This window comes from Trachemys scripta, chromosome 3 (genome assembly GCF_013100865.1).
Source record: "Trachemys scripta elegans isolate TJP31775 chromosome 3, CAS_Tse_1.0, whole genome shotgun sequence".
Classification (NCBI taxonomy): domain Eukaryota; kingdom Metazoa; phylum Chordata; order Testudines; family Emydidae; genus Trachemys; species Trachemys scripta.
Window position 1 is genome coordinate 7,876,943 of NC_048300.1, and position 13,957 is coordinate 7,890,899.

Consider the following 13,957-nt stretch of genomic DNA (forward strand, 5'->3'; position numbering starts at 1 on the left):
TGCGTACTTCCACTGTGTTTATGTGACAATCTCACCTCGCTTTGCAAATGTCTGTATGAACACAGCCTCCCTTAGAGGGCGGGAAGTGGGTTACCTGCTTTTACAGAGCAGGAAGGAGTTAGGGCCCCTTTCCAGAGCTCCCACAGAAGCCAGTGGGAGCAGCGAATTCTCAGCATCACATGCTCAGTGTGACATGCAGAGTCAAGGGCTGATTTTGAAAGCGTCGCCCTGAGCGAGTGGGCCCAGGTCACATAGGGGAGGCTGGAAATGGAACCCAGATCTCCTGGGGCCTTAACCACAAGACCTGCTTTCCCCTCTTAGGCTCTGACTCGGCAAGGCACTTAAACCCCTGGCTAACCTTCAAGTCTACAGGAAGTGACGTCACTTGGGCCACTCCTGGGGTCAGCGTTGGAGCAGGTGCTTTTCTATCTTGCTGAACCTGGGTCCGAGTTAACAGCTTGGCTAAGAGTGAGAAGTTCCAGGTTTCCCCGTGGGCAGGGGGTTGTTGGGCCGGACTCTCAGTGACTCTAGTAGGGTAGGACAGGAATAACGAAGGACAGAATTTGGCCCACTTAATCACCCCACACAAGAACATACAACAGTTTGTATTGGAGGCAATAGAGACTCTGTTCATCTAAGAAGAAGACATTGAGGCTGGACAGTTCAAGGCAGGAGAGACTTTATTGCAGGCCACAGAACATGCGAGGAGGGCTGAGCTCCCTAGAGGAAAGCGTAGCACCAGTCCGTTAGACAGGAGGCGCACCGCTGAGCCTGGCTCGGACTGGCTCCATACGCCCCTTTCAGCCACCTTTGGAAAACCGCATGGTCCTTTTTTAACAGGAGGAATTGGCCCAGAAGGATGTATGCCTAGGGGGAGGAACAGAACGAGTTAGCACTGCTAACGAGTTTCCCCCGCCCACCCATTTGACTTCATACCCTGGAGGAGCTGCTTAATTTGAAACTCTGGGCCACTTTATAGTCTAAGCTTTGCCAGACAAGTAACTGCTTCTCTTCCTGTGGTTACTTCATTAGCGGCGCTCTACCAGGATAAGGCACTTTGCCCATTTTTAGCCTGGTGCTCAGCTCTCCAGAACGAGAGGGAGGCCAGGTTTGCTCTGACAAGTGGGTGACAGGCTCCTCTTTTAATGATGCTATGAGCCTGTCTTTCATTTCCTTGCTCCGGGGTAGTATCAGCGCTACTAGCGTGTGTAGTGCAGCCTAGGGCCCTGTCTGACCGGCTCCCTCGAAAGGAGCTGTTTTCATGATGCGAGGCTGTTGCAGGTTAACTAGGGTGACCAGATGTCCCGATTTTATAGGGACAGTCCCGATATTTGGGGCTTTTTCTTATATAGGCTCCTATTATCCCCCACCCCCTGTCCTGATTTCTCACACTTGCTATCTGGTCAGCCTAAGGTTAACTCCACCCCATAACCACTGGAACAGGGTCTGTCCTAACTTTTGTGCCGGGGGTGAATCCGCCAGGAACTGGTCCCCACTTCAATCCACTCTGACCCATTTTGATTGCAACCTGAAATGTTAGCTATTGTAAAAGACAAGGACAGGCTCAGGGTTGTTGGGCCTAAACATTGACCTGCCTTGACAGTCACGGTCTGCTAAAGGAGTTAGCTCACGGATTCTGCAGTTGGCCCATTAGTACTCCAGCAGAAAATGGACCAAGCAGTAGGAGGTGCCCATTACCCGATCAGCAGCACAACTCAAACCCTGCAGTCACCTGGTTACTTCAGTTTAACCAAATAAGGTGACATCATATATCTGTTGCTGTCTGACTTGCTTCCCAAGCATCCCATGGTAACCAAGGTGATGCACGTGTACTAGGAGGAGAGAAGGCCTCGCACGCAGTGCCTATTGCTGGCTGTTCTGCCCTAACTACTTGACTTCGTAGCAATGCTACGGGTGCAGACTGGATCCAGTAGCTACACAAAACTGATCCCCAACACAGACAGGTGGAGCAGGGTTTGCTCTTCTTGAAATCTACCCAGAGATCTTCCCACACCCCTTCTATTCACTTCCTTTCAACCGACACGCACAAAAGGTTAACTGGCCTAGAAGTGGAAAAAAAAATTTCCCTATGGGGGAGATGGCTAACCAGCATTCAAGGAAGGTAGGAAGAAAGCAGAGGCATCGGTTTCTCCAGTGACGGAATTTCCCAAGCCAGCACTAGAAACTTAATAGCGCAACTTTCTTTAGCTTAGCTGCTGCCAGACTTACCATAACGAATGCCTGACATATATATTTTTAATGCCGTACTCCCACCCTCCCATGGGAAGTCCTTGTGACTTTCTTACAAACAAATTCTGCAACAGGGAAAAAAAATGGGTTTAAAAAAAAAAAATCAAAGGCATGGTTTGAATATTTCCGGTTGGACTGTAAAGAACTGTCACGATGCATTCAGTTTAAGATTGAAGAGATTTGAGCTTGCCCCTCTGAATAACATTCAGTCTTGCTTCTTTGAATAATTCAGCATAACTACCCTCCAGAGTTTAGATCAAGTGATGGTAATGAAGTGCCTTTAAGACCATAATAGCAGGAGAAACTGTCACGAGCAAAATCACAAGAACAGTCTTCTTAAAATCAAGTCCTTTCACAGTACCCACTCCATAAATAGAACAGAGGTTGGGAAGGAGTGGGAGGAAAATATGGTTACCTTGTCAAAACCCTTTGCAGCTAATTTTAGTCCAAGCTCGTCATTAATGCCATCCACTGCTGTAACGTCCTTATCGCCCATCGGCTCAGACACAAACGCTTTGAACTTCTGGGTTCTGGTCGCCATGATCTGCAACAGCGGGAGGGTGGGAAGGAGGCAAAGAACAATCAAAGGCCAATGCTGATATCACACCTATCAGAGTCATCCTGGAAGACCAACACTCCCACAGCACAAGCGTTCCCCTAAGCATCCCTCCCTTGTTTTAATCCCAAAGTAGTTATCCACGTTCCATACAAATCCGACTTCCCCTACCTCCCTGCTCTGATGGTTGAAGCTTATTAACGCCAGAAGTAAATAACCATGAACCTGAGGTTAGAGAGTTGGATACTAAAGGTGCATTGTTTCAAGGTTCCTGCATGAATAGTTGGCGTTTCCCTCATTTGGGTCCTTTAGCACCCTGCATTTTGGCAGCAGCAGTGCACAAGGAATGCCTCAAACAGCTCCCAGATAAGGCCCTTGCTTCCTGTTGACTGAGCAATTTTTGTCCTGTATAAACTTCATTTTCTATCTCATTTAAAAAAAAAAGACTCTAGTTTACCCCTAACTTGATATCTAACTTGTAATAACGTATTGCTGCTGCTTCCAGCTCCGCGGCACTTCTGAAAAGTCAGGCTGACACCTGAGCATCAAGGCATCCAAAATCAGGGGCCACTTTTGAGACTTTTTGCTTCAATCTACACTGGGAAAACCAGCGCACGTTTTCCAGCCACGCTGCAGTTGCATTGTTGCCACCCACAGCGTAGACGGGGCTTATGCATTTATACCGCCCCGTCGTGACAAGCTGCTCAGAGGCTGGTAGCATCAGCGGAGCTGCAGCGCTGCTGATAAAGCGGGTACTGAGTTCCCCCGTGTGCAGGCGAGCTCAGCGTCTAACAAGCTGCGTGACCCCACAGAGAAGAGTAGCAGAGTCCTGGGCCATCCTGCACCACAGGGCAGAACCCATGGCTCAACTGGTTAGCTAGTTCCTGCTGCCAATTCCAGCGTAGCACCAGCGTCCCTGCCTGTCAGTCCCTTCGCCTGCCCAGCTGGTCTGATGGAGAGACGCCATCTGCAGAAAGGGGACGGAGGCAAAAACAAGCCAAATAGGCTGGGGCCACTTCTCTACCGTCTCACAGACCTTGAGCTTTAGAGGCCTTGATGGAGAAGCAGCAGCGGGTGCTTCCCAGGCCCAAACTTCAGGTTTGTGACTATACCTCCCTCCCCACCATGGCCTGGGCTGGAGACGCCCTGGCAGACTTCAACTGCCACAGGCTTCTGGAACCCCTGTCCCTATGACATCACTGCCCCCTACCCCGGGAAGAGGCCCGTTGCTCGGCCCGGGTTTTAGCTGCCTGCAGTTTCTCCATTGAGAGAGTCCTGATCGCAGCCGATGGGCGTTGGGCAGGAAAAGTGGCTGCGGGCCCCAGGGCGAGCGCTCGTCGGCTAGGAACACTCCTGCAGTTATAAATATTGGACAGTGTGATTGAGGTGCCTAACTGGCAACCTCTCAACAATCAGTGCTCAGAGTGCTCCGCTCCCAGTGCCACGCCACCCTCTCTTCCGAGCAGTGGGAGCTTGAGCTCTGCAGAGGCAAGGGCTCGCCTGCACTTAGTCACTCCCATTGACCTCACATGCAAGGCCAGGCCCAAACACCACCTGCCATAGGATTGATGGGGCACGTGGCAGCGAGGGGTGGGGAATAAGGGAGAAAGAAGGTTGCCATGTCTCCTTTTCTCAGACGAGCACCCTACCCTTGGGCTTCTCCGCCACCTTCTTGATTTCAGTGCCGGGAGGTGGAAGCTCAAGGACTCGCGTGGAGTGGCGGGTACTCGCGGGAAGGCAAAGAGAAGGGTGTTGGACTGTCCCAGGCATGGGGTGGAGAGGATCTGGAGGGACTTGTGGACAGGGGGTGATGATAGTATGGAGGTGGCATCTCCTTCCATCTAAGACAGCCTGTGTGGGAAGGGACCCCGGCATGATCTGTTCACAGCCCTCAGCAGGAAATCTGTTGCAAAGACAACAGAGGAGGCCCCAGCTGTATTAGCCCTCTACTCACTGAAACCCTTTCCCCACTGCATGGAGGGGTCTGTCTTCATGTCTATGCTACAGTCACACTGGCAGGGAGTTGGGGGAGCAGAGACATCTCCAGACCACAGTTGGTTCCACACTGAGCAAGGCAGCCCCCTCCAGACACAGAGTCAGAGGAAGATTTACAAGGGAGAATTCGCAGGGTTTTCTCTCCAGATTGTGCCATAGGAGGACATGATCTGCCCTATGACTGTTGTCTGGCACAGTTTCAGCACAACAGACATGGTGCAACAGAGGGTCCTGTGGCACCTTTGAGACTAACAGAAGTACTGGGAGCATAAGCTTTCGTGGGTAAGAACCTCACTTCTTCAGATGCAAGACATGGTGCAGTTTCTAAAGATGGAAGCCACATAGACATTCAAGGTTATAATTAAACCCATAGTCCTAAAAACCCTGGATAGGTGCACCACCCACCAGCATGAGTAGACACAAGGAGCCAGTTATCTGATACCCCTCCTAATCTACCATCACAACACCCTATACCACACAACTGCAACCGGTAGAAGTTTCCACTGCCCTTATAAACCACTCACTTCTTCAACCAAAAAGCACAAACCACTTGCAAAACACATCAGGAGCCAGAGAGCAGAAGGAACAGCCAGCAAGCAAGGAAATAGCAAAAAGCCAAGGCTCCTGCTTTTATAAGGGGTAGGGGAGGTGGCTGGCTACAGGAGCTCAAAAGGGACAAACTAGGGAAGTGCACTAAGCTATACCTCTCAACTCCTTGTGCATTGTGCCTATAGCATTATATAGCCTCCTAGGTAACGTATCTGTCTTTCTCTGACTAAAATAGAGCCAAATCCTACAAGAGTTGCTTGTATTAAAATTTCTGCTAAGTTTTATTAATGATTATGTATTTTATTTGTGTATTTCTATAGCAGCCAAATCATGGTCAGTGCTATACAATCCCACCGAAAGATCCCATGCCCCAAACAGGTCACACTCTAAAACCTTTATTCCATGAATGCCCCTAGAGATTTTTCCCATAGCAAAACACAAGGCTTGTAAGACATGCTCCAATGTTAGAAAAGAAATGCCGAGCGGCTAAATTGGAGGGGAATGCTGCTTTGGGTGTGACTAATGTGGGGCGTGGCCTGGGGACCGTGGCCCTTATCCCACAACGAAATCTACATGAGCAAAAACCCTGCATCCCCATGGAGCCTTGCTCATTGCAAGCGCAGGCCTAAAAGTACCTCACTGAGACGTGCATGATTTTAAGTAAACTAATAAATCAAGTGGAGAGATCTGGAAATGCACCAGCACTAAGCAACAGGGCTTGCCAAAGCCTCCCTAGCTAGCAGCCAGAGACTTGAGGCTATAAAATAACTTATCCTGTTTTAACCTCGTCATTGTACAAAGCTTTATTTATTTACTCACCTGATTCTATTCCTTCTTCCTTCCCTCCCCAGCGGGGTGGCTTGGTTGGAAACACAGAGTAACAGCCGCCTCCAATGCAGATGTTGATCAGTCAACAGGGGCCGCTTTGAGCATAGAGGTGGAATTGTGTGGTTGATGACTATGCTATGCTGATGGAATAATCTCTGGTGTATGTCAGGGGCGAGGGGGGGGAGTTCATTCCCTGGTGTGTCTTCCTGAATTACATCTGGATCAAAGTTATAGGGTGAACTTTTAGCTGCTCGCTTGCTCATTAATTAAGGGGACTCCAGAAATCCCCCCATGTAGTGCAGCATTCCAGGGAGCGTAGCCACCCTTCCCCTCTGCCGCAGTATCAGACAGTTGGGGGCAGCAGTGGGAGTTGCAGCCGCATTCTGTATGGATCCTTCATCTGCAAGATGGATCCGCTTATCTGTTCAAAGGACAACTACAAACGGCCCATAGGACTGAGATGGAAAGAAAGCTGGGCTCAGTGGGTCAGTGTCCCTGGAGCCCTGTGGGCAGAGCCACCACTGATGGAGGCATAGCAGGATTGCTGGCCACGATCCTGCCATGATCCAGTGCATAGGCCCCAGGGTCCACACAGGTGCAGGGATCTGCTTGCACTAATGGGCCTTAACCTTTCGTTGTCTTCTCACGCACCGTCTGATGCCGCCGGCTCAGGTGCACTGGTTCTAATGATTGGATCTGACATCCCTGCAAGAAGGTTTATTTCTACCCTCCACGTTTCCTAATTAACAAGGTGCGCCCAGCTCTGAATCCTTTCATTTCACCCTCAGATGCAGCAAACCTTCCCTTCGTGCCATCACCTTGGGCAGCTGTCGCCGGGTCGCTGCGACATGGCATCGAACAGTTGCTTGGTTACGTACCAGGGTTGGTACATGTGCCCACTCTTTCAGGGGTCTGGCTGTGAACTTTCAGCACTGCTTTTACCACGGAGAAATATTTCCAATACACTTCCCTTTCGCTCTCCTCGTTTGATTAAGCTTCGGCGCTGCATGACTTCACAGATCAGGGCCGTTCTCCGGTCGGCTAGGTCTGTTTTCACAGGCACAGCGCTGAATTCTCTTCACTCAACGTTGCTTTCTTGGCTACACGAGGACAGGAACAAACATTGCAGGTTGGCAGCAGGTTGGCAGCAGAGCCAGCCTTAAACAGTGTGGGCCCCTCAGGCCCAGATCCTCACAGGGATATAGGCACCTTGGTTTTGATGGGAGGATCTGGCCTGACTCCTTGGAGCCAGCACAGATTCACAATTGATTGGATTTCCTCCTCTGGCTGGATCAGAGAGGGTAAACCATCAGTTTACCCCAGCAGCAGGAAGGCTGGTGAGGCACAGATACCCCCTCCACCTCTCTAGCTTGGAGCACCAAAGTTTGTAGTGCGCGCCCTGGTCCAGCTTGTCCCAGTTAAATCTAACTCTGGGGGTAGTTAACAGGAGTGTCACTGGAGATAGAGCCATATAAAGAGAATCTTCCCCCTCTCCCTACACCCTCAAAAGGTTTTCTACTTAAGCTGCTTGGGATAGGGACCATCTTTTTGTTCTGTGTTTGCACAGCACAATGGGGTCTTGGTTCATGACTGGGGCTCCCAGGTGCTACCACAATACAAATGAATAACAATAATAATAATCATTAATAACTGCCTCACAGTATCAGACCAGGGGGCCATCTACTACAAATTGCTTCAAGGAAGGTACAAGAAATCCTGCAGGAAATAGTAATGGGATAATCTGCCCCCAAAGAAAGTTTCCTCCTGACTCCCATTAGTTAGAGGTTGGTTTAAGCCCTGAAGCATGTGGGTTTATAGTCCTTCCAAAACTCTTGAGTTTTTTTGGTTATGTATTATTATAACCCTAGATATTCTTTGTAATCAAATAATAATAATAATTAATATAGCTTATCAAGTGCTTTTCATCCACAGATCTCAAAGTGTTTCATGAAAGAGGTCAGTAACATTCTCACTATTTTACAGATGGGGAAACTGAGGCACGGGGAGGGGATGTGACTTGCCTAAGGTCACCTAGAAGGCCAATGTTAGAGCTGGAAACAGAACCCAGCTCTTCTGAGTCTCAGTCCAGTGCTCTATCCACTAGTCAACACTGTCTCTCCAATTCCTTTTCTGTCCCCTACTATGCTCTTGGTTTCAATGATATCTTGTGGCAATGTTGTGCATCGTGTGAAAAAGTATTTCCTTCTGGCACCAATCAATGTTTGCTGTCACTGCCCACTGTTGGGAAAATGTTATCACTGTTATGGGTGACTAGTCTGATAACAGAGAGTGACGAGAAACACTTGGTAGGATGTATTTGTCCAAACCAATAAAGAAAGTAAAAAATCAAATGAAAATTCAGTTCATACAAGTTACCATCCTGGGGTGGCTGATGGGATGTATAGGTCACAAGTGCCAAGAGAGCAGGGGAAAGGTTCCTGCAGGCCTAGCAGGTGGGCTCAGTTAAACTTGTGGCCAGGGGCATGGGCATTAAATTAAACCTGGGAATTCCTGAGGTTGAGAGGATGTTATGTGGGATGAACTAGTTGTGAACCACAAAGGGAGAAAATCAATCTCACCTTGTGACCCTCCAGTAAAGGCATTTCTTAAAGGGACAGCATCCAGTGGTGGGAGTCTTCCACAAGATGCAGCTTTCTCTGCAGTGTCCTCGAGGCAATGGGCCTGATCCTCCCCGCTGGTATAAATCAGCTAGTCCCTTGATGCTCCACCGGCGCTACCCTGATTTACCCCAGCTGAGGACTTGCCAGGTCTCCATGAGGCCAGCTTTGGAACAGCCCTGATTGCAACAGTTCTGTGGCTGTTGCAATCAATCAGTGGCAGCAGAGATTCAGGGCAGATCATTGAGAGTCTGGCTTCTAGACAAATAATGTGCAAGCTAATAGGAACTAATGTGCCAAAGACAATTAGCACAATCAAGCAAGAGTGCTGTGCTCTGAGAGCAGGGAAATGTAATTGACAGGGGCAGCCAGAGGCTTAGGATGTGATTTCCCAGAATACCCCAGGAGATAAAGACCCTGAAGAAGAAAGGAAACGGAGATAAGAAGCAATATGGGGCTAGACCAGGGGTCTCAAACTCAAATGACCACGAGGGCCACATGAGGACTAGTACATTGGCCGAGGGCCGCATTACTGACACCTCCCCCCGCCACCCTTGGCCCCACTCCCACTCCACCCCTTCCATGAGGCCCTGCCCCCATTCCAACCCCTTCCCTGAAATCCCCACCCCAACTCTGCTCCCTTCCTGCCCCCAGGGAGAGCAGGAGGGGTGTGGGGCTCAGGGCAGGGAGTTGGGGTGTGGGGTGTAGGAGAGATGTGGGGTACAGCAGGGGTTTGGGCTGCAGGAGAGGTGTGGGGGGCGGGCTCCGGCCTGACACGCACCGGGGGCAGGACAGGCCACCTGCCTGCCTGTCCCCGCACCGTTCCGGGAAGTGGCCGGAACCTGGGGGAGGAGGGGTACAGGGGTCTGTGTGTTGCTGTTGCTTCAGGCACCGCCCCCAGCAGCTCCCATTGGCTGGGAATGGGGAACTGCGGCCAATGGGAGCTGCTGGGGGCACTGCCTGAAGCAAGAGCAACACACAGAGCCCTGTGCCCCCCCTTCCCCACGTTCCGGCAGCTTCCCGGAGTGGCAGGGGGCAGGGCAGGCAGGGAACCTGCCCTTCCCCCGGTGTGCGTTGGGATGGAGCCGTTGGGTGGGTGGGGGGGGCGCGAGGAGCTTGCGGATCGCAGAAAACAACCCTGCGGGCCGAATGCGGCCGCGGGCCGCGTGTTTGAGACCCCTGGGCTAGACAAAACCAGGGAAATGTTAAATGTAACAATGTAAAAACAATCCCACTGTGGGAGCTTTCTGTACTGGAACTGGGGTATGGACTATCTCCGGCCTGCCACAGATCAAAAGCCATGTGACAATGGGAAACCTTCTGCCCAAGCCACTGCAAGAAGCGGATTGAGGGGTGGTTCAGTGGAGAACTCCAGCCCTGCCATGCTGTGAGTGTTGTTTTATAGATGAGGTGGAAATCAGAGGCCTTGACAACTTCTTGCTAATACAGATCCCCGGGGCATTTTTGTTATGCAAAATCAGGAGGTGTCCTGGCAGAATGCTAGGGGAGTATACGCTACCTAGGTACAGCGCCTCCTCTGGGGCCAGCTGACCAAGGTATTCTTTACTTTCTACTGTGCACAGTCATACAGTGTTGCTGCTTGGTACTTAAGGGGAGGTTGCTTTGCAGTATTGAGTGAAGAGATGCTTATGCATAGAGATCCCCTTACATCTGTGATATCAATGGGCTGCACAGGTGTAGTTGGGCTTAGAATGTGACCCACGGTTTGGAAATCAATTTGTACAGCAATTTCTGTAGATGAAGGGCACTAGGTAAATTCTAGGGTTGCCACCCGTCCAGTTTTCACCTGGACAGTCTGGGTTTCAGCTTGTATGTCTGGGTACCATTTGACCAGTCCTGATGTCCAGTTTTTTTGATCTGGGGGAAGAGATGGTGAAGGGGGCGGGGCTTGGGAGAAGAGACAGAGAAGGGGGTGGGGCCCCAAGGGAAGAGGCAAAGCGGGGGAAGAGGCGGAGTGGGGTGGGGCCTTGTGGGTCCAGTTACCAACAATTAGAAAGGTGGCAACTCTAATAAATTCACCCATTATTATTACTTTGCAAAACTGGGGGAATATTCAGGGCAGAAGGATTTAACTATTTACAATCCACTAACATTAATGGGAGACATGCAGTTAAATCACTTGACACTGTACTGGATGTGTGTTGTGATGAGTTTTATTAATATTTGCATTATCGGAGCCCCTAGGGGTACTAGACACCGTACAAAATAAGAGGCAGCCCATACTCCCAAGAGCTTACAGTCTGACCCGAAGTACCATGCCCGCCTCACAGGGCGGGAAGTGAGGGACACGCAGGTTAAGTGACTTGCCCAAGATCACACAGGAATTTTAAGAAGCAGAAATTGAATCCAGCCCACTTTCATTCCAATCCAATGGGCTAAACATAAGACCTGCCTTTCTCTCCACCTTCTTTCTTTATGATTACAGCCTGTTCACATGATGCACTTGGAGTGCCTTTTAGTTGATTCATTTAATCAGTGTGTTTAGACCAGTGCCCTTTTTGTGTGTTGGTGGGGAGTGGCGGGGGGGTGGGGGAGGAAGGAGGGGAGAGCACCCCAGTCCTATATGACCCTGGCACCACGCCTGGCTGAGTATCCAGGAAAAACGTGAAAGCCCTGGAGTCTCTCGCAGGCGCTGAGAATAGAGCGACTATTTTGGGATGCCATGCAGAAGTAGCATTACCATAATAAGCAGAAAGTGCTCTTGATTAGCATATTTTTTTCACTTCTTTCATCACATCTGTTAGCGCAAAACAGTCACTCATTCTCATCTCCGCCGGGGCGAGATGTACCAGGCGATCAACGAGACCCATTGACCTTTGACAGCCCCTCTTCAATAGCAGGGCTTGTTTTCTGTGCACCAGGGGAAAGACGTCTGGCCAGATCCTCAGTGGGTGTAAATCAGCGTAAGTCCACTGAGGATTTACATCAACTGAGGATTTAGCCCCAAAAATTCAACAACATTTTAAAATTATTTTGCTTCCCCACGCGCTTCCCTGCCATCTTGACGTTGATTCCACGAAAATATTGAATTTTAATCTCACTGGGACAGGGACAGTCTCTCACGCTGTGTCTGAACAGCACCTACTGCACCTCTAATTGCTCCTGTAAAACAAATGATAGCAATAGGACATTTATGGACGTAGCCTTCAGCTACGTATTTTCCTCTTCTTCCTTCCTTATCAAAATTGCTTTTCCTCTCTTTGATCTCAGACAGTAAATGCCCTCGGGAGCGAATCCAGTTACGAGACTGTACGCTAACAGTTCTGTCTCTGACCTTACACTAGTAAGATGCGACAGCATTGATTGGAGATGTGTGTCACGGTCCTTAGACCAGTCTGGTTCCTGCCTGAAGGTTTAACCGAACATTTAGTCAGAAGTGCAGTTTTTCAGTCCCGTCACTCTCTAAGTACTTGATCCAATGCCCTGGTGCTACTGCTGCTGGAGTATTGTGCCCAGTTCTGGCGCCCACAATTCAAGAAGGGTGTTGATAAATTGGAGAGGGTTCAGAGAAGAGCTACGGAATGATTAAAGGATTAGAAAACCTGCCGTATAGGGATAGACTCCAGGAGCTCAATCTAGCTTAACAAAGAGAAGGTTCAGGGGTGACTTGATCACAGCCTGTAAGTATCTACATGGGGAACAGATATATATATATAATGGGCTCTTCAGTCAAGCAGCGAAAGATCTAACACGATCTAATGGCTGGAAGCTGAAGCTAGACAAATTCAGACTGGAAATAAGACACAAAGTTTTAATAGTCAGGGTAATTAACCATTGGAACAATTTACCAAGGGTCGTGGTGGATTCTCCATCACTGATCATTTTAAAATCAGGATTGGATGTTCTTCTACATGATCTGTTCTAGGAACGCAGTTCTCTGGCCTGTGCTATACAGGAGGTCAGACTAGGATCACAATGGTCCCTTCTGGCCTTGGAATCTGTGAATCTATGAATGCCTATTGGAGTCACCTACTGGCTTCAGTGGGCTTTGGATTAGGCCCTAACTCAGTAGTTGCTAGTTGTTCCCGTCCTGCAGTCGGGGTGGCATAGGAGCCAGCTATGCCAGGACTGCAGTCACGCACCAAGGGAATCCCAGCTGGCTGGATCTGCCTGCCTTCCACTGCCTTTCGCGGCAGCGCAAAGGGGCTGGCGTGGGGCTCGGGACTCAGCCCAGCAAATCACATTTGTACAAATGTTTTTAGTAGGAAGTAGGGCAGTGAAATCCTAGATACTTTCACCCCAAACATACCCCTTCTGGCCCCCACACCTTGAAATCAGCCTCACTAGTGGTGGCTTTATCCCTAGCTGATAACGCTGCTTCTGAAGGGACAATGTTCTTTGCCAATTGGGAAGCACCAGAGGGAGGGTGTTTCTCAAGGGAAGATATTCCCAGACCCCTCCAGCAGGGTGCCATGCTTACAAACTCCCTTCTGCAACGGGCTCACTGCACATTACTGGCTTTGAACACAGGGGTAGAGTCCGAGAGAAAGGATTACGAAGGGAGGGGGCGTCATTAACATCACATGTGGAACAAGTGATGAGGGGTAATGTGACCCTCAGCAGTGCTAGACTGGAATCCGCTCCTGGGGCAAAGGTTAGGGGCTACCCCAGTATGGGAAAAGACTTAGGGGTAGCAGGGACGGACTTGTAGTCCCTTAAGAGGTGACCTAGAGAAAAGCAGAGAAGAATCACACTGGCTTGACGGTCTGCGGCCAGTGCTCCTGACGACGCTCAGATATTTGGGTGCTCCTCTCACTTTGGCAGCACCTTTGGGTGCTCCTCATCACCTTGGTCGTATTGCAATCTGCCGTTGCTTCAGGGAATCATGCCCATCCGTGAATGGAGCTTGGGCTGGCAGGAGATGCTGACTTTGTGATGGCACCACGTCTTTGGAAGGCAGGACCTCGGAGGGCATCTGATTCATGCCAGGTCTATGCAAGACAGTTAGGCCGACCCAGCTACGTCGCTCAGGGGGGTGAAAAATCCACCCCCGAGCGATGTAGTTAAACCGACCCAACCCCCAGCGGAGAATTCTCCCATTGCCCTAGAGCTGCCTCTCCTGGAGGTGGAGTAACTCCCCGCCTCCCGCGAGCAGCTGCAGTGTTTCTAGTGAAGACGTAGCCTGAGAATCAGGAGACGG

The 13,957-nt window shown here is 50.1% G+C and overlaps 1 protein-coding gene across 2 annotated transcripts; it reads right to left on the bottom strand.

The window, feature by feature from the left end:
- Nucleotides 1-662: 662 nt before the first annotated feature.
- On the bottom strand, nucleotides 663-6,279 carry BANF2 (BANF family member 2). Of its 2 annotated transcripts, none has more exons than XM_034766943.1 (3): nucleotides 6,170-6,279; nucleotides 2,666-2,794; nucleotides 663-867 (listed from the first exon to the last, which is right to left on the bottom strand). In XM_034766943.1, the coding sequence occupies exons 2-3, from the start codon at nucleotides 2,789-2,791 to the stop codon at nucleotides 721-723; spliced, it is 273 nt and encodes a 90-aa protein (XP_034622834.1). In that variant the 5' UTR covers nucleotides 2,792-2,794; nucleotides 6,170-6,279; the 3' UTR covers nucleotides 663-720. The 2 variants fall into 2 exon arrangements, with proteins under 2 accessions (XP_034622834.1, XP_034622833.1); XM_034766942.1 differs by lacking the exon at nucleotides 6,170-6,279 and adding an exon at nucleotides 5,326-5,468.
- Between the last annotated feature and the right edge of the window lie 7,678 nt (nucleotides 6,280-13,957).

Excerpts from the sequence above, each read along its gene's own strand:
- BANF2 (XM_034766942.1), bottom strand. The coding sequence starts at position 5,364 with ATGTGTTTTGCAAGTGGTTTGTGCTTTTTGGTTGAAGAA. Across the intron at positions 2,795-5,325 it reads TGTGCTTTTTGGTTGAAGAA|ATCATGGCGACCAGAACCCA; the intron begins GTGAGTGGTTTA and ends CCGCTGTTGCAG. Across the intron at positions 868-2,665 it reads CTGCAAAGGGTTTTGACAAG|GCATACATCCTTCTGGGCCA; the intron begins GTAACCATATTT and ends TCCTCCCCCTAG.